This window comes from Aptenodytes forsteri, unplaced genomic scaffold (assembly GCF_000699145.1).
Source record: "Aptenodytes forsteri isolate BGI_AS27 unplaced genomic scaffold, ASM69914v1 Scaffold53, whole genome shotgun sequence".
NCBI classification, from domain to species: Eukaryota; Metazoa; Chordata; class Aves; order Sphenisciformes; family Spheniscidae; genus Aptenodytes; species Aptenodytes forsteri.
In genome coordinates, this window is record NW_008795909.1 from 11,000,244 (window position 1) to 11,019,412 (window position 19,169).

Genomic DNA, 19,169 nt, shown 5'->3' on the forward strand with positions numbered 1-19,169 from the left:
CCAGTTGGCTCATGGCTGGGTGGTATTTAGATGGTGCACGGGGAAAGTCACGGGGAAAGTAGCATGGCAGTAAATAGCTCTACTAAATTCGTCCTGCAGCAAAGCTCTTGTCCTTTCTTGGTAGAGATTGATTTCAGTTATTGTTTCAGCTGCTTTTTAGCACTTGATACCCTTTTCTCTGTAACTCTTCTCTCTGCAACTCTGAAATCCTCACTACATATATATTTACCAAACAAGCCAGGATCAAACAGGCAGGTTATTGCTTTCTGTGCTCTATTACTCATTTCAAGCCGTGGCTGGCTGACAGTAGACGATGAATACTAGCTGGCAGGTCTGCACTTCAGTAAACAACACACAGGTACAAGTGTTGAGCTGTTGAAGGTCTACGGACCTGTATGTTGCTTTTGGGCTGTGCAAGCTACTTTGCAATCAGTCAGCGAGGGCATATTTGCAGCTCAGAGAAAGCTCTCTTCAAAATCTGGGCAGGATAGGTCCAATGTTCATGAAAAGGCACGGACTGTAGTCAAAATAACAGGTCGTATCAGGCAGTCTCAGTTCAGAACAGCCCCCAGCCTCCTCTCCCTTCCCCCAGCCCTCTGCTGAACTGAGCATGAACTTGGCACCACTACGGATCAGGCTGCCTACTCCTTAGCATTAGACAAACTGCCAGGATGTCCCAGCACACTTTGTCTTTGATAAATTCAGAACCAGAAAATAAATGCAGTGTGGAGAACGTCAATTTTAAGGGACCGGGGTTGAGAGCACTAGTCTTTGTACCATCTACAATTCAGCACTTTTTTTTAATTTTATTTTTGAAGCTAAACAAGGATTCTCAAATTGGAGAGTACTGCCAAGCCCTGAATAAATCCCAGCATTAGAGATGCTGTGGGTATAACAGCTTTCCCCATGAACTGAATCTGCAGATGGTATCTTCAGGGAAATTAACCCCCGAGTGCCACAGGATAGGCTCTATGGCATCAGTTTTAATGCCCTAGGAAATCTCACCTTGTGGTTAAAACAGGTTATTCCACTCATGGGGCAATACTGACAGATGGTGGAGTAAAGCACAGGCTTAGCTGGTACAGAGTAACTTTTCTGCATTGTTTGTGAAGTGGTCAAGTTTCCAGGTGCAATCCTGAATACAAATTCAGCCAAAGGACATGTAAGTACCAAACTAGTCAACCAGCACGTAATTATCTGACATATGATTGTTTGCTTTCACCCACAACCCCATTCCTTAGCAGTTCTGAAAGCAAACGCTTAGCATTTGGACATAAGAAAGCGCTACACAGTTGCAATTTAACCTTTGTTATTTTTCTGCCTCATCCCTTTAAATATTGGTGAGATATTTTATTCTAAGCTGCTCTCTTCACTGGCTGAATCTTCCTCTCAGCCTGTAAAGAGCCATTCACATTAACAGTTTTACATTCTTGGAGCTCAGGGCTTTTCGTCTGCAAGCTCTCTGGAAGTGGGTTGGTATCACGTTTGGATTTTGCCATGAGTAACCCGCGATATAGTGAGGTGAAGTGTTTTTCCTGAGATCCACGATGAATCTGTGGCAGAGCCAAGTGAGGGTTCCCAAACACCTTCTTGCATAGTCTACTACTGCAATACAGAATGAGCCACATCCTGATCTGAATCATACAGGATCGATCATATGATTAATGGGAAGGACTACCTGCAAGAGATATCCGTGGCTACTAAAACTGCTGCTCTATTGAAACATAACAGACCGTAGGCCAGACCTAAAGCTATGTGAAATCCAGGGAAGTCTTCGGAATACCAAGCAAAAGAGCTTTTCTAGTTCAGGTCACCAAAATTTGGCCACAGCTGGCACAGACCAAGCTACGTTATCATCTGAAGACTGGCTGTTGCTTACCGAAATGGGTTGATGAGTTCTCATTCGATGTCTTAGTGCATTACGGAACTGGAACACCTCCACTGCAGCTGGCTCCCTGGCCGCCAGACTGCACAGAAGGCTCCAGAGTGGGCTCCACATACACCTTCAGGTAAGACTTCTTCCAGCTGGCCTTAGGTTTTGTGAGATCTTTCTGCAGTCCTCATTTTGTTGTTATAAAGAAGGAAGATGCTCAAGGCTGAAAGGAATGCTACTGTGATGCTGGAAAATCTCATCTGAGTCGGAGACCAAACCAGAGGCTAACCAGATGTTCTACTTTATTTTACTAACGGACTCGGAAATGAAAAGGATCACACTGCCAGAGGCTTTCAATTATGAAGATTAATTTTTTAAAATTCTGAAATCATTTTCCCAAATCACCAACCATTATTCTCATAGTTCCCTGTACACCCCTTTATCAGCTAAATTGATCTGTTCTTCTCTAAAATAAGAGTCCAAGACGTGTTAGCTTCTTACTAAAATAGGAAAAACAACCTTAAAACCTATGAGTCAAATCATGGCCCCACTGAAGTTAGTGACATTTAGCTACCGCCTTCAGAGGGTGCAAGTGTGTTTTCTGTGTGTAGAGACATAGAGCTCAAGCAATTAAGAAATAAACCCCCAAACTACATAAAAATCACATTATAAACATGGTTTTAAATTAAAGGCATTCTGAAATTAAAGAGAAGCTGCAGTGCTGAGCTGGGAGCGCACGCATTGGCACCATCCCTGAAGGAGCTAGAGACGAAGATGAGGGCGGGCATCTGGCACATACGTGATCGGCCGATGCCTCAAAGGGGGAAGGAGAGGCAGAACCAGGAAAGGTCCAAGGGCTATGTCATACATAAGTGAGAGACGTCAGTTAATGTTAATGCTCTGCCAGGCCCTGCAGACAAGGTGTGAGACCAAAAGAGAAATGCTCTTAACTAACATGTTGTGGGTAACTAATAGATGGAGAAGAGAAAAACATTGGCACTGAAATATATAGCCCTAAAGTGGGCAGAAATACACTGGGACAAAAAGTGAGAAGTTTCTAAGAGTCAGAGGAGCAAGAGCCTGGAACAGCCTGCTCAGCTGGAACAGTGTTTGCTACCAACCAAACTTGGTTAAAAACTGAGCTTTGGCCTTTTGTGAAAAAGACAGAGGGAAGCTATTTGCAGGAACAAAAGACTAGATAACCCAGGGAGTGTCTTCCTGTCTGTGTTCCTAATAAGAGTATGTTTTAATAAACAAAGAGATGTCCTGTTTCACATTCAATATGAATGTGCAATAGGAGGAACATGATTAACTGAAAAAAACAGACGCTGTAACCAAATATGTTTCTCTGCAACACTCAGACTGATTAAAGAGGGAAGAATCTGAATATGTGAAGCAAAAAAGGATGAATTTTTCCCTTCGTTCATCGTCTATTTTGCTTCTGGGGCTTGTTGCTGCAATATTCAATGTCTTGTTTGCAGTCACTGCTAGAGAACATTTTGGTTTTTAAAAAAGTCTCTGCATCTTTTGTAACAAGAAAGATGTCTTAGTTTTAGGACTTGTGAGTCCCTTAAAAGGGCTCATGGTCTATAACAAATAGAGCTACTCCCAGGTGAACCAACAAGGCTAGTTATTTATGGAGGAATCAGGCCTACAAGCACTATAACAACACGCCACACTTTATGAACGAGCAAATAAACAATCAAACAACAAACAGTAGAATTACAAAGTATAAAAAGCAGTATACGGGCTGCTTCTCCGTCTTTATTTTGGCAAGCGCAACTCCGGCCCCAACCTTCAACCTGATCTAGGAGGATGGGCCATTAAGGGACATCCACTGAAGACTGTGAAGCTGGGGGGGGGCTGATACCTCACTTGCAAGGAACCTATTGTTGGTTTAGACCCTGTAACAGCTCATGCCATTTTACAATGCACTAACAAACACAGTGCAGTAGGTTTGCCTGGGGCAGGCCCAGGGCATCTGTTAATAGCAACATTTGGTGAAAAGTAGAATAAGACTGCCAGTTTTGATCAAAACACACAAATGCATGGAGCTTAAGTGAGCCCTCCCATGACTTCAGACTGCTACGTATGTTGTAAGGAAAATCAATTCTCTCATTCGAAATTTTGAAAAGTTTTGCTTGCTTTAGTGCATAATTTCCCCCGATACTGTAGCTGTTCAGTTCAGCAAGAGCAATTTTATTCACTGGTTTCCAATGCAGGTAGGGCACAAAGTGCATCAAAAATGAAGATGAAATGGCAGTTTTAGGCCATTTATTGACTGGCTATACGCTTTACTTCTCTTTGTAAAGCTGCCTGTCCTTTGCCTTTGTTCAGTGCATATATGAGCTCTCTTTGAATACCACACTCCTTAATAAGGCTGTTCCTCCAGATCAGTGCTGAACTAGACACTAACCTGAGATGGACTGTGCTCCTTTAACTTCTGTTACCTATCTAAAAAGGCGTTGAAGGAAACCAGACTATGTTTTAATCCAACAGGAGTTATATACACAAAATATATTTTCTCCTGTACTTTGCAAATGGTGTTCAGTAACTTGGAACACTCATTTGTAACTCAATAGGATGACAAACTCCACATCTGTATGAAGATAGATTTATGGGTGAGGAATCATCAGTAATTAGCTTCTGAAACAACCTCCTCCAAATCAGGCACATCTGACAAATAAACAATAGGAAAGCTAGTCACATTAATGAAATGCTGTTGCTATGGAAAAATTGTCCCTGTAAAGGTGAAAAAACCCACACTTCCTTCTTTTCGTTGTGCAAAGACATCAAAAAGCATCTTCCTGAAGATGAAGCTGTTCCTAATTGTAGATACCATTAAATTCTGCTTTTAAGAGGGTCATTTCTTCACCCATTTCAAAACCTCCTGTGCTTTAATTTTGGAAGCAACATCCCAAATGCTAGCAGCTAGGATGCTCTTTAGTTCATAAAGAATAACGGAGGCTGGAAGGGACATATGGAGATTATCTAGCTTAAGCCCCTACTCAAAGTGTTTCCCGTTCAATCAGGTTGTTCAGGGCCTTGTTGAGTTGAGCTTTAAATATCTCCAAGGCTAGATATTTCCCCACCTCTCTGGGTCCTGCTGCAGCATTCGACTGCCCTCATGGTGAAAACATTTTTCCTTGTATCTAATTGGGATTTCTCATGCTGTGACTTGTGTCAGTTCCCTCTCATCCCATCACCGTGCACCTCCAAGAAGAGTCTGGCTCTGCTGCCTCCACACCCTCCCACTGGGGACTTGTAGGCAGCAATAAGATCTCCTCTTAGCCTTCTCTTCTAAGGCTAAATAAACCCAGTTTTATCAGCCTCTCCTCGTACATCTTGTTCTCCAGTACTCTAATTGTTTTGACAGCCCTCCTCTGGCCTTGCTCCAGTATGTTAATGTTTTCCTTTTACTGGGGAGCAAATTGGACCCGGTGCTTCAGATGTGGTCTCACAAATGCTGAATGAAAGAGAATAATCACTTCTCTTGAGTTGCTGGCTATAATCTTTCCAATACAGCTCAGTATGTGGTGGCCTTCTTCACCACAAGGTCACACTGTTGACCCATGTTCGACTTGTCTGCAAGGATCCCCAGGTCCTTTTCTGCAAAGCTGCTTTCTATTCATTCAGTGCCCAAACTTTAATGCTGAATGGGGTTACTCCACCCCAGATGCAGAGCTTCACAAGCGCCTTTGTTAAAACTTCATAAGGTCCCTGCCAGTCTGTTTCTTCAGCCTGTCACGGTTCCTATGAATTGCAGCCTTCCAGCATATGCTCACTTTCCACAATTTGGTACCCCTGTAAACTTGCTGAAAGTGCTCTCCATCCCATCATCCACGCCGTTAATGAAAAAGGTCCACTGAGGGTATATGCAACATCCACTTATTATTTTTTCCATTAAAGAATACAGATTCCTCTGACACTTCTTGAGGCCAAAGTCCTTGCTGATATGAACTAATGTTCTGCCATGGATGTCAAAGGAAATGACCCCTGGAACAAAGTTTGAAGCAAGTTTGGTGTCTGTCCAATAGCCCCAGATAATAGACACAGCTAGCAACATGAAATGATCTGTTCTCTCAGCCTTAGCTCTTTAATAACCATCTGGTCCTTGTCCTTCCATCTTGCATGCAGACATACTCCTACAGCTAGCAAAGCTGGTTATGGGAGAGCAAGTAAGCTGTTGAAAACATTACACGAGGTTGCCAACCCTCCTTCACTAATGGGAAATGCAGTTACAAGTTACATGCCTGAACCTGCTTTCTGACATGGTGACAGAGTTGTCCTGGATTTACCTGAGCAGCTGTGAAAGCAGAATTTGACCCTTGATGTGGGGATTGATTGATATATGTAAAGACTGAGTACAGATGACAATTGCACAGATCTTTGAGACAACAGGTTGTGAAATGAAATGAACTTAGTTCAGTCAAGGCTATTTCCTCTTTAGTTTCCTTTATTCACCAAAGTGAACCCTTTGTCCAAATAAAGGATGTTTTATTCCTGATTATCAGGACCAGTTGTCCAAAATTCCTATCACTTAGTCCCAACATTATCGGCACCCCACACAAATTTAGTGGCCCACTCCTCTTTGTCATGGAGGGTCTCTCTCATCTGAGAGGCAGAATCACAGAAGGGAAGCCAGAAGGACTCAACCCTCATGAGAAGAAGGAAGCCTTTTAAGCTTCCCGAATTAATGACATGTCTTTCCTCTGTCATGCTGTCTGTCTGTTAACTGTTAACAGTGACAGGTTGAGGAGCACGGTCTGGAAGGTGGCCAGTGCCGACAGCTCCACGCTCAAAGTTGTTGTGCTCAAAAGGGAGCACTCTGTTCCTTCTATCGCTGTGTCCGCTCTCACTAGAGCCCGTTGTTACAGCCTCACGCCTCCTTGTGTGAAGGCCAACAGCGAGGCTTTGTTCAAGAAGCAGCTGCTAAGATGTACTCCCTCATGGAATAACCCGTTGACATTTCTTCCTCTGCTCATTAGTAAGCAGTGAATAATTAGGAGAAATAGGGTAGATTACACGGCCCGCTGCTTTCAGAGTAAAAACCAGCTCCTCCGACCCCAGTGTGCCCCAAAAAGGATTCCATCATAAAGTGGGCTTGCAGCAAAGCCAGGGGAGGTGGCTCTGTAGCATCTTCTTCTCATCACCTGATGGAGCGAGGAAAGAGAACGGCTCGTGCCAGGTGGATGGGGCAAAACCGGAGCATAGGGTGTCCCAGCTCTGCTTCACTCGGAGCTGAACCCACACCTCTGCTGCATCAAGAGCAAGCTCAGCTCAGCCAGGACCTGAGCCAATGATCCTGTTTGACTGGATGATACGTTGTTGTTTATTCAATAATCTATTGTTATAGGGTGGATCTACAGCAGTGAGGAAATGGCTGAGCAGTTGGAAGGAGCAGAGTAATTGGGGGAATTGAGGAAACCATAACCATTCTTTTGCAATCTTTACCGCAGTCCAACATTATCATCTAGTGATGGGCACATATGGGGCAGTGATGAAGGAGCATCTGCATTGCCTCCACCCCCCTCATCCAAACAATGCCTGCATCCAGCTCTGGGTTATAGCACAGAACTTACCTGCCTATTTTATATCACTGATTACACCACAATTAAATCTGACTTTAAAAAAAAAATTGGTCAGATAAACAAATAGATTGCCTTGAGCAGCCCAGGTTTGGTTTGGCATGCTTTCATGGCACACATTAGATGACACCACATGTCTGATTTCAGGTGCTCTTGCTTCTATGTGTCTGTGCTAAAGGTGTATCCAGTCCTCACAATTTCCAAAACCCCTTGCCTAAAAGATAGGTGCAGGACCATGTTTTCCCCACTTTTACATCAGCACGGCTCCAGTATCAATCTTGGGAAGTCCATGAAACAAAGAAAGTCTCATCCCCTGAGTGGTGTGGAGGGGAAACACCTCTGAGTATCCCCTGCCCCTTTCCTAACCCAAACGTTTTAAGCAAAACACTCCACTGTGGCTTACGTGTGCACTGTCAGATACATCAGCTGTGCGCAGCCTCACTGTCTCTTTATTTTTAGTTTGCTGTGGTCTAGCTGCTTCCTGGCTCGACAGCGTTGTTTCATCTGCCTTCACAAGACAAACAAAATAAAAGCCGCACTTGGATTTCCAAGTCCCAGCTTGTGGCTTCCTCTAGAGCATGAGACACTGTAGGTTATTTGCTTTCACGATTCACATAGTGTTTTCTTGCTGTTGTGTAGTTGCTCTCCTCAAACGGCAACACTGCTTACTACCCTGAAAGATGCCATGTGGTGCAGGCGGAGATTCGGGACTGTATGGTCCCAGTGTGAATGAAGGGCGAGCGCTAAAGTGACAGAATCACTGCTGAGATGGCTTCACCAGAGCAAGACTGGGCTGCAGAAGTATGTAATGAGCTTCTCAAAAATAACAATAACAGCGTGCACACCTCCGTTTAATAAAACCCATCTCAAAGTACTTGCAATTGCCTGTTGTGCCACAGGATGCTACCCCGGGCTGCACTGTATTCTGATACAATTATACATTTCAGCATCATTGTGTCGTAGGAGGTGTATCCAAACCACTTTTTCCTACACGAGCTGTGGCCTCTCTGGGAGGTACTATCCATGACCACCAACAGAGCCCGACTCCATGCAGCAATCTGGGAGAAAGCAAGAGAAAATACACTAGCCAGTCAAAAGAGTGTGTTCAAGAGCTTGTCCAATGCATGGGGAAAGTTGCATCTTTTAGCGGTATGAAAAAGGCTCAAACGGAATGACGTGTTTTCCTTAGCCAGCTGTCAGTGCTGCTCTGAGATCCAGTGCTACAAGACCAGTCATCACTCCCGAAGAGCTGGAGGTGAGAAGTGACTGGTTTCACTTTGGCTGGAGCTCATCAGTGATGGGCAGGCTGGCCTCCCAGGTCATCTCAAGTTAAATCTTGCTTTTTGGTCTTCAAGTTCAGAATTCACATCTGTGTTGGGAGAAGCACACGCTGTAGCCCCACTTTACATGAGAATCCCCACAACCTAAACAGAGTTAGAAAAGGGTGGCAGAACTAAGTTTACTCAGTAGCTATTTGTTTTATAGGAGGACTTTGCTCCAGGTTCTTAGTTTTCTCACTGCCTAAAGAATTACATGGTGTACTGCAGTATCTGAACTCTCACCCTGTAATTATGGTCTGTGGTTTCACCTCCTGCGTGCCCCACACATGCTGAGCATTCCTCACTGCTGCCCTGGAAGGCAGATAAGCCTGACTGCAACCTTCGTTCAACATTTGGAGAAGGAAAGGCTAGGGAGAGCTAGGCTGGCTTGGGGCCGTACCAAACACAGAGTCAAAACAGGGATAAAATGGCACTGGCAGTGCTCTGCCAGCCAGGCCAAAGAGCCATCTCCTCCGGGATCCCCCTGCTAAGAGGAACCTGTAGCGGCTGCTTACAGGAGAGAACATGAGAGGTGGGGCAGACCAGCACGACTCTTCTCTGGTATATCCCCTCAGCTTCCATCTCTGCCCGCACGCCATGCAGCAAACATCACTGCCTGCTTTTGACGTCGCAGCTGTGTTTACGACCCAATCTTCCCCCAGGTTAAAAGGGGAAAATGGATGAATTCCAGACGGGGCTCATGGGTCCATGTGACACTTAACATGGATCAGGGGTCCAAGAATCATAAATAAGTGTCCCCTTATATTCCCGTAGTTTTTGCTCTGTCATGAGCTTTCAATCTAGCAGTTTTCAGAGCTATATGCACAAAGATTTATGTCCATACACTTGGATCATGGTGGGACAGATTAATCACCCCTTAGCAGCTCTTGCTCTGCTCCAAATGAATTATCATAAAAGACTGAAAGACAGACAAGTTGAGAAAATTTGAAGAACAAAAGGGCTAATTTTCCCATAGGGAATGTACTTGCAAAGTTTAATCTGAAGCTCTGAAGAACTTCCTCCTTCTTTGCTCGACAATCCTAACGAACTATCAGCGGCAAATGCCCCCACAGCAGTCCTTATCTGACAAACATGAATGGGCTCAGAGTCTTCAGATTGGAACTGTTAGTAAAAATATTGAAAGAAAGCGCTTTCCCGACTCTTGAAGAGCAGGGTTTTATGCAGAGGAAATGCATATGGAGAGAAGGCAACTCAACCTGACAGCTGGGCTCTGACTCTCCTCCTGCCCTTGCAGTCACCACTCCAGTCCGAACTGTAACAGCATTTTCCACCCCCCCATGACACTTGTGTGTGGGAAACACCGTGGTTTTGCACGACTGCAGACCTCACTGCCTGCCAGCCATGCTACCCTACTATGGGAGCTCTGCCTATAGCACGCAGTAGGTTCAGGACCTGTGTTTATGCATGGGGCTGGGCAGCACTATGAATTTCTCCTGGGGGAACAACTTTCATCACTTCAGAAGAAGCCCAAAAGAGGATGCACTAATACAGGTACACAGCTAGTGCTATATTCCCTTTGCTAGCCAAGGAGAGCACCTGTCTAAGGATGAGCACATCAGTAGCAGTCCAGCTGCTCAGAGCATGGCTGCTGGTATGGTTCAGGTAGTGCAACTTCGTGTGCAAGCAAATCCCAGTTCTGTGTGAGGTTCTTCCTGCTGCGAGGGCATGAAAGAGAACAGGATTCATGGGGAGAACAGTCATTTTTCACTCCTGCAAATGCGTCCACACCTGTGGTTATTTCCAGCCGTGCATATGGAAGATTTTATTTCCCAGCAACGTTCACGTATTATGCTGAAGGCCAGGAGCCCTTCTCTGGAAAAAAATAAATAGAAATGCCCACAACCCATTGCAAGCCTCCTGTCAAAGGAAACGCAAACAATGAGTGCCATTCTTTCCTATGTCTCTGCAGAAAAGCAGTTTAAACTTTTCCTGCTCTAGTGAGGTAGATTCAGTCTGAGGAAGCAGAAAGTGAACAGATTGCTATGGGTAAGCGGGCCCACACCCAGCCTCGCTAACAGTCACCAAGGAACAGTTGTGCTGGTCTGCGAGCAAACCAGCTCCGAATAGCGCTTGCCAAGGCTTTCCTGACTCCATCCCTGGAGGTTGCCCTGAAGCCTGCCTGATCACATCATCAGGGAGCGCTGCTCTCCAGGAACATTCCCTCGCACTGGTGTGCATGAGCTGTTACTTCTCACTCCCAGTGCTACCCTAATTCTTGCTCTTATTAATGCTGACACACTTCTTAGTCATTTCCCCCCCTCCCAGTTTCACCATGTTTAGTCCTTTTTAACCTTTCTGTGTAGATCAATCCTTCCCAGTGCTATGAATAAATAAAAGCCTTCTGTTCTCATCAACAAAATGGTCTTTTTACAGTTGCGAGAACAACATAGCAATCACTTGGAAAAAAAACAAAACAAAACCAGCTAATATTTGATGCATTTAAAAATCTCTGCTCCAGCTATTTTCTACTTTTTAGAAATAAGTGCTTTGTTAAATAGAGAAAACAGTGAGAAAATTAATGGGGAGCACAAGCAGCAGTAGGTGTCAGAGGGCCCTGCTAACCCATCAGAAATGCTCACCACACACAAAGTAGCAGCAAGGATGAAAAAGAAAGCTGAAATTCAGTTAGAAACATCTAAGGAATATGAATAAGGTGTTAAAGCTGCAACCTTTCCCTTTGCTTTGATCTGATGTTACACATAACTCGAGAGTGGGAAATTCAACAGCTTCAAAGAGGGTCAAAGGGTTGGAGGTCTCCACGTACCAGGACAGCTAGAGGTTTTATTCCGTCTGGAGAGAGAGGGAGGTTGGAGGGGCTGTCCTCAAGCAAATCTAAGGGCTAGGAACTGCTGCCAGGTTAGGGCTAAGTATTTCACTTTCCTCATCTTCACGTAAGACAGCCACATTACTGGTAAGAAGCACCAGCAAGTCCAAGTGAAAAAGAGGGCCAGTGCCACTACTGTTAAAAAGTCTAAGAGAGAAGTAAATACATTTTTGTGGCCCTTGCATCTTGGAAATGCTTTTGTAACTGCTATTAGTTGACATGTACTTTTGAAGGTGAAACTGTGGTTGTTCTGGGCTCTGGCCCTGTAATGCAACCACAGAGAATAAGATATCAGCAAATGAGATGTTATAGGAAGAGAGATGAGGATAGCTGGAACATCATGTGCTTTACTAACTTAAAATGCTTGGTATGAGAAAACAAAGCCACATTCTCTATCCTTTATTCTCATTTTCCTTGGCTCTCAGCTTTACAGATCCCTAAAAATACTGCATTATAACTAATGGAGCTGCAATCCGCCTGCATCTGACTGAAGAATTACAGTATCACTCCAGTTTGATGAACCTCCCACAGGTATTCCTTCTAAGAGGGCTTTCCTAAATTGATTGCCAATAACCTAATATGTTTGTCTGCCTCTTTCTTCTGTCATCAGAATGTTGCCATAATAAAATAAAAGTAATATAGAAAGGAAATTGAAAAAGTGACATGTCATTTCAAAATACCTAAAGCTTGCAGAAATGTATAGCAAGGTCATTCCAGCAGCCTTAACTCTGCCTTCATGAAGCTACACACCAAGTAAACCCAGAAATCATGGGAAACGGTTACATGCCTATTAAAAACACCATTTAAGAGACCACAGAAAAAAATGCTGTATTACAAAGAAATACCATTTTCCTCTTTCATGGGATTGACATAAAACAAAGCAATTTAACAATATTAGATGTAAGGTAGGGTTAAGAGATCTTCCGGAATTAAATTTTCACCACCACCATGGAAAACTTCTAATACATATCTATGAGGTCCAGCGGTCTTGGGATTCTATGAAATACCCCGAAGAGTAAATGCATGAATCCTGACATACTAAGAGAACTGAGCCAGTGATACCTTATATGGGGCAATACTAAGACACAAATTTGGGTGAATACTGTTACTCTGCGAAATGCCAACCTTTTTGCCGAAGCCTCGCATAACAGGAAGCAGTGGGGCAGAGCAGCCTTCGGCAAGATTTAGACCCAGTGCCTAAGCTCCTACAGACTCAGCAATATAAATGGAAATTATTTTTCCTTGTTTTGACTGAAGGATGGACACAATATAAATCAGTCAAGTCATGCATACTACAGCCCTAGTAACTTCCCAACTCATTTGGGAAATCATGCTAGCCATGCTGTGGAACTGCATTAATAATCTCACGGATAATGCGCCTATATTGGGAATTTTATCCCTGAGAATACCAGAACCAGAATAAATGTCCAGGTCAGGAAATCTACGCCAAGCTCTTAAGACTAAGAGCCACTGTAAGAGATGGGGAATAGAAAGCAATTATTATGCTAACATGATTGAATAATCAATATTACCCAAAGATATCCAAAGGACAGGACGCAAAGGGGGAACACACTGGTGAAATGATTTGGAATAGATAAAATGGTGGAGGAAAGCTCAGTCTGATCTGAGCAAATTTGGCAATGGAGGTGTTTATGGCCTTTAGCTCTTGCTGGCATCCAGCTCAGGCTGTAACCTGTATTCCATCAAAGTTTATCCTCACCGCTTACCTCTTCAGGTGCAAAGATTGTTTTACAGAGCCTAAAATATGTTAATTGTCGTTCTAACTTATAGCGAATCTAGGTTCAGTTAAATTAGCTCTTTGTGTAACATAACTGTGTTTCCATTGTTCTGCTTTCAGGTTCCTCTTTACCCTCTCCCCATTACTGATGATTTAAAAACAAACTGCATTTACAAAGAAAACTGTAGGTTTGACAGGGAGAATGAAGTTGTTAACTGGCTTGAGCAACCAGATTTGTATTAATTGAAGTGAACTAATTAATCCAGCAACATCAGTCTACAGAAGAAAAAACCTCATCAAATATTTATGTTTCTCTAGTCAAAAATATATTTAAGGAAAAAGAGAGCAGATAACTGTCTCCTTATAGAGCACAAAAAATGCCTGACAGGAACTTTCACCCCAAAGACCTTCTCCATTAACAGAAGAGGCATTCTCCATATCAAATCCATGCAATAAATACGTTTTATCATTTCTTCTAGGTTTGTTGCTTCAAATATTTTTATTTTAACTCTACTTCTTAAACCCTGTATTGAGTTTTAAGGGAATGAGGAACTAAGGCATGACGTTAAGCATGCACAGCGAGCAACCGCAGGCCCACGGTGGCTCTGAACAAATTGCTTGTGTGTCCCAGAGTTCAGTAACTTTTTGCATATATTGTCTGTGGTCTGCTGACAGCAGCTGCAGAGTGGACAGCACGTGGCCTGTTCCATTGCCTTCCTCATAAACTTTATGCCATACAGATAAACAAAGAGGAATGGAGACACTTTCTACTGGGATTACTGCAGACTCCTGCTAGCCTACGTCCAGCTCAGAAGGAAGTATATGGAAATGAATGAATCAACACTTAGAAATATTGTGCCTATATAGGGAGAAAGAGACTGATGTGGTCAGCTACGATACATCTGCACGGGTCAACTGTCTTTGTAAAGCCAGCCCTGAATATGGCATGTGATCGATTACCCAGAAAAATCACGTTTTTAATTTACTTTCCTTGCAAGCTGTCCCGAGGACTAGGTATTCTCTTTTTCAGGGAAAATATAGGGTTAATTTTTGCACCTAAGTGCAGTGCTGTGATTGAAAGGGAGTCATGAGAGCAAGTGTGAGGGGAAGCCTTGGTCACCTGGATTCAGTAAGGTTTTACCTTTTCTCTCGCAGACTAAATGGTGCAATGTCTCACATGCTCTACCTTCTACCGCATTCAGGATCTTCAAGCCCAAATTAAGCAGTCCTGTCTTTGAGGAGATCTAGGGGCAGGTTTGAGTCTCAGCTTCAGCCAAGTGAATTGCAGTGTACTTTCCAATGTATTGCAGTGTACTTCCCCGATGTCAGGGGAGGATCTGCCAGAAGGAGATCAGATTTACACTAACTGAGATTCATCCCGTTTCAACCTGTCAGCTCAGAATTTGGCCTTGCCTTTTGTCCACTGCCATCATTAATCCCATTGATTCATTTTGCTAGTATCTAGAGTGACTCTTGCAGGGAGGCAGCGATCTGCAATGATAAAAACAAAGCAAAGACTTCCAAGCATAAGGAAGTCATGAAGTTGCAGGAGTCAGGTGTGACAGGAGGCTATCAAAGAACCAGGATAAATGGTTCAAATATGTTATCGGGATGTCCCAGTTCACGTGCTGCAGGAGATCTGGTGATACCCAGCATATCTGTGTCATAGAATGGAGCACAGAGCAGAGATCTTCAAGCCAGAAGAGGCTGGGACAGTAAGCCTACATGGCACAGCATTGCCCAGACCTACTGGCTGAGGGCTGAAGTGGTGTTGCTCTGTTATCACACACTTCCATGCACTCAAGCTGCTTTCTCATCAGAGCTGAGGTGTGTACAGCCAGCTCCAGAGTCTCTGCTGGACTGTGGAGATGCGTCCAGAGAAAGGTCTGTGATGTCTCCATGCCTGTCCATGTCCCAGTGCACCCATGGGTGCAGCTGTCTAGTTGTATTGGTGTATGAAAGCTGTGCTGTCATCTCAGCCTCCCCTCTGGGATCATTTAGGACAACGAGCATGAATCCAACAGAAATAGCTCCTAGTCCCACTTCCACAGTGGATAATAACTCCTCACCCCCCAAGAGATAGGTGAGAGAGAAATAATCCCTTAGACAGAAGTTAAAATAGCACCGGCAGTAATATCAATGACAAGGCTGAGGAAAACTCAAGGAACCCGGATAGCTTTTTTACAGATTCAATATGCAGATTGTTACAAAGCAACAGATGATCCCCTTCTCATTTATGCTGAAGTGTAAATATTTTATTAACTCTTCTCTCACTGCTGAGTAGCTTTAATAGCATTTGCTTCAGTAAAGTCCTGAGCTGCTGTAAATCAAGTACTGTTTTAGGCTACTCACCATGGTCATGGGCAAAAACAAACAAGTTAAGTCCTGTCAGCCTCTGGGCCAAGTCATCATAGCGGCCGCAGTGTTCCCCAGCGCCATGAGCGATAAACACGAGGGCCCTAAATGGAGCATTAAGGTATAAATCATTAACTTGGCAATCAACCCACAAAGGCTTCAGAGCTGCAAGTAAAAACAGCATGTTCAATTTAGCAACAGCATTTCAGACATCAGCAAATACAAGGCAAGTATATAATGTCTGAGGTGGGTTTTAACAGAGGAGAACCAATTGCCATCCTGATCTGCCATGGACCTGGTCTTCACCAGGTGTCAGTAGGACAGACCACATGGATGTCAGCTGCTCATGGGACAGACACTGCTCCTTCCCATTTGTCTGCCACCATGGCCTGCTGCAAGTTGAAGATACAGATGGGCATCAGCATCAATCCTTCAGCTGGATAACTACATCTTGGGCTTGAGGCGTCTACACTGCTCCTACAGTGGAAGTGTTGCCATTGATTTCATTTAGGGTTGATATTCCCCGTGATTTCAAATACAAATATCGTTCTTAACTTCATACCTTACAACACTGTCTGATGCTACAGAGCACTCTTAGAGATGACATTTCAGCTAAAGAATGGATCTCAAGCAGAGTCCTGAACGTTGATTGGAGTTTGGAATTTTTTCTTTTGCCCCCAATTCTGGTAATTTTACCATTCCAGTTTCTGCCCCAGAACAGTTGCTTCACATTGGTGATTAAAGTGACTCTTACATAGCCACCGTATGACTATAGGCAGGGATCATAAAAAACATCAGTCTAATAGACACTTCTTTTTGAATGACACGCAAATACTTATCTTCAAAGATTCCACTTTTACCAATTATGTTTTACTTTTACTGGAATGGCATCAAGTGAGAGTGGCTGAAGTTGAATGAACCTTCCCAGTGTTTTTACTGGGCAAAGTTTGCATAGAATTAGTCCAGAACTACAGCAGAAGTAGCAATGAAATTACAGAATTTTTGCTGAATTCGACAGGTGACTATTTAAAATCCAGCTTTAGCAACATAAACATAACTTGTTCATTTAAAAGTACCATCTGTCATTGCAACATCAGCAACCACAAAACAGTTTGAAGGCTACAAGTTAGACATTTTCAGTACATTAACAGTGAAATATTAAATGAACTGACAATATAAAATAATGACAGCAGTTTACAGCTAGTGAATTCCTCAACTTTATTTTGATTGAGGTTTTGAATATATTTTTAGACAGTGTGTTCACCGCAATAAACAGCTTTGATCTTAATATATTTAAACTTAAAAAAGATGTTGGATGATGTAGAAACTCCTGCTCTAGCTCTTTGATTAGCACCTGCTTCAAAGTATTTGCTCATGCTAGACAACTTGAAAGAGCACCCATCGAAACCAGAAGGATTTTACGGAGCACACAGCAAACACAAAAGCAGCAATGCAAAGATGCTCTGGTATCTGTCTAATACTAATTAGCAAGGGTGAGGTTAGGTCGTGTAGCATATTTCACTTGCTGTGCCTTACAAATGTTCTTTAGTACCACTGAAGGTTTCAAAACGATTAGTGTGGAGCACTCATTTCTTCCTTTGTCATCTTTCCCAGTCAATAGATTTGTCAAGTTATCAATGCACTTGCCAGACAGTCCAATTTTCAGAGTGCAGGGTCTATTATTATAGCTCCAAATACTGAAGAAATGGAGAGACTGCTCATTGCACAGCAGAGAACATTAACTTTCTGCAGCAGAGGCATCATGGCATTACGTGTCCCACCCCTCCCAGACACAGGCAGCTCAGCAGAGACACTGCGGCCAGTGCTGCAATAGGAAGTCATTATTCTATACGTGCCCCTGAAAATTGGAGGCACCATCCAAATGCTTCTGCCTCCACCTACGCGTAATGGTCTGATATTTCAGTCCTGATCCTGGGTCACCCAAAGAGACCACACATCACAGCCCCCAAGTCTGGGGCTGTCAGATCTGCCAAATGTTCAGAAATGCAGCACTGGGGCTGGGGGTGAAGCGAAGCCAGGCTGTTAACCCGCACGCTCTGGACTCTGCGGTACAGCAAGCAGGGGCACGGCGGGCACAGGACTCCAATGCAGAAACTAACGAAATGTGAGAGAAAATTCCTGTGTACCCATCACCTTGATATCCAGCAGACTCAGCCAGGCTAAGTCTCTCTGCCATATACCTCCTATTACCTGGCTCTTGACAGCTTCCCTGCTCAGTGTCTTACTTAAGCCCTCAGCTACTCTTCGGAGGACCTACCTTTTTTTCTGCTGACTAGGCACAGCATTAAGGTGCAACTTGGCTGACGGAATACAGCCCTTCATTTCTCAAAGAAATGTATGCAGTGAAATGCATCAAGTGAATGAAACCTAATGGGAAGCTGGCAAAGAGATCTCTGCTAGGAAATTCTTGCCATTATTTCATCCCCCTGACAGCAAAGCCCTAATTTTGCTTTCATTCACACTGATGCAGCACCACGACTTTGCCTGACAGCATGCTGCTAGATGCTCAGCCCCCTCATCTTCTGTGAAACCAGTGAGAAAAGAAAAAAACCCCAATGCTTCAGAGAGGCAAGGTGTTCCTGCAACCTCTCCTCTCATCTAGCACAACAATTGCCAGGCGTTGCAGAACTCAGCCTTTGGACACCACGGGGAAGAGTCCTGGGTTATTATTTGTCTGCAAAATACTGAATAAAATTCCTGAGACTATTTGTGCCTTAAGAGCCCTAATGGCAGTAGCTGTTGAGAAGACTTAGATACTTTTGAAAGTTTTGTCCTATCAATAGTCATAAACAAGAAGTAAAATTTCCAAATTGTTATGTTGAAACAGAAGTAGCTCGTTTTGTTGTTCGATAAAAAGTGAGAGTGGCTTTACTGACTAAAAACTAGGTCACTTCTACATAGCTCTTTAGCTCCAGCTTTTGGGTCTAAGCACAGGGGCCATAAACTAAACACAACAGCTTGAAAAATTGAAATTAGTATGAGTATCATCTGAGCAAGGATTGAAGGATTTGGCTTTTTCATCTAATCTCCCATTTTCCATTACAAAACAAGTTTAGAATTGGCAAATAACACCTGAAGGCAGTATAACAAATACAAGGTGCAACATATTTTCACTAGCAAGCTGGCATGAAAATACAGCGAGTGATTAGATTGACTGACAGCAGTTCTTTACTGTATGTAAACATTTTTGCAGACACCCCTGCTCTCAAATCGCAGCCTGCTCTTTCCTACCTCAATGGCTGACATAACAGAATATCAGAGACTGCTTTCCACAGAGTCGCTTAAAATTAACACAGAAACCCTTGCAGGCTTTGAGATTTTGTAGGGCTGCAGTGCCTCTGTGTGCGACCTCAATGGAAGTTTTGTTTAAACAAGGTTTGCCTATTGGCCATGTATCAAATTGATCCTGGGGAGAAATTTCTTCACCTCC

The 19,169-nt window shown here is 43.6% G+C and overlaps 1 protein-coding gene across 3 annotated transcripts in view; it reads right to left on the reverse strand.

Annotated features, from left to right (window-relative positions):
* Nucleotides 1-19,169, reverse strand: part of MGLL (monoglyceride lipase) — a 69,082-nt gene that overhangs the window by 30,517 nt on the left and 19,396 nt on the right. For all 3 annotated transcript variants that reach the window (XM_009284441.2, XM_009284443.1, XM_009284440.2), the window contains exon 3: nucleotides 15,716-15,822. In XM_009284441.2, the coding sequence (XP_009282716.1) occupies nucleotides 15,716-15,822 (107 nt within the window). The remainder of the gene's footprint in view (nucleotides 1-15,715; nucleotides 15,823-19,169) is intronic.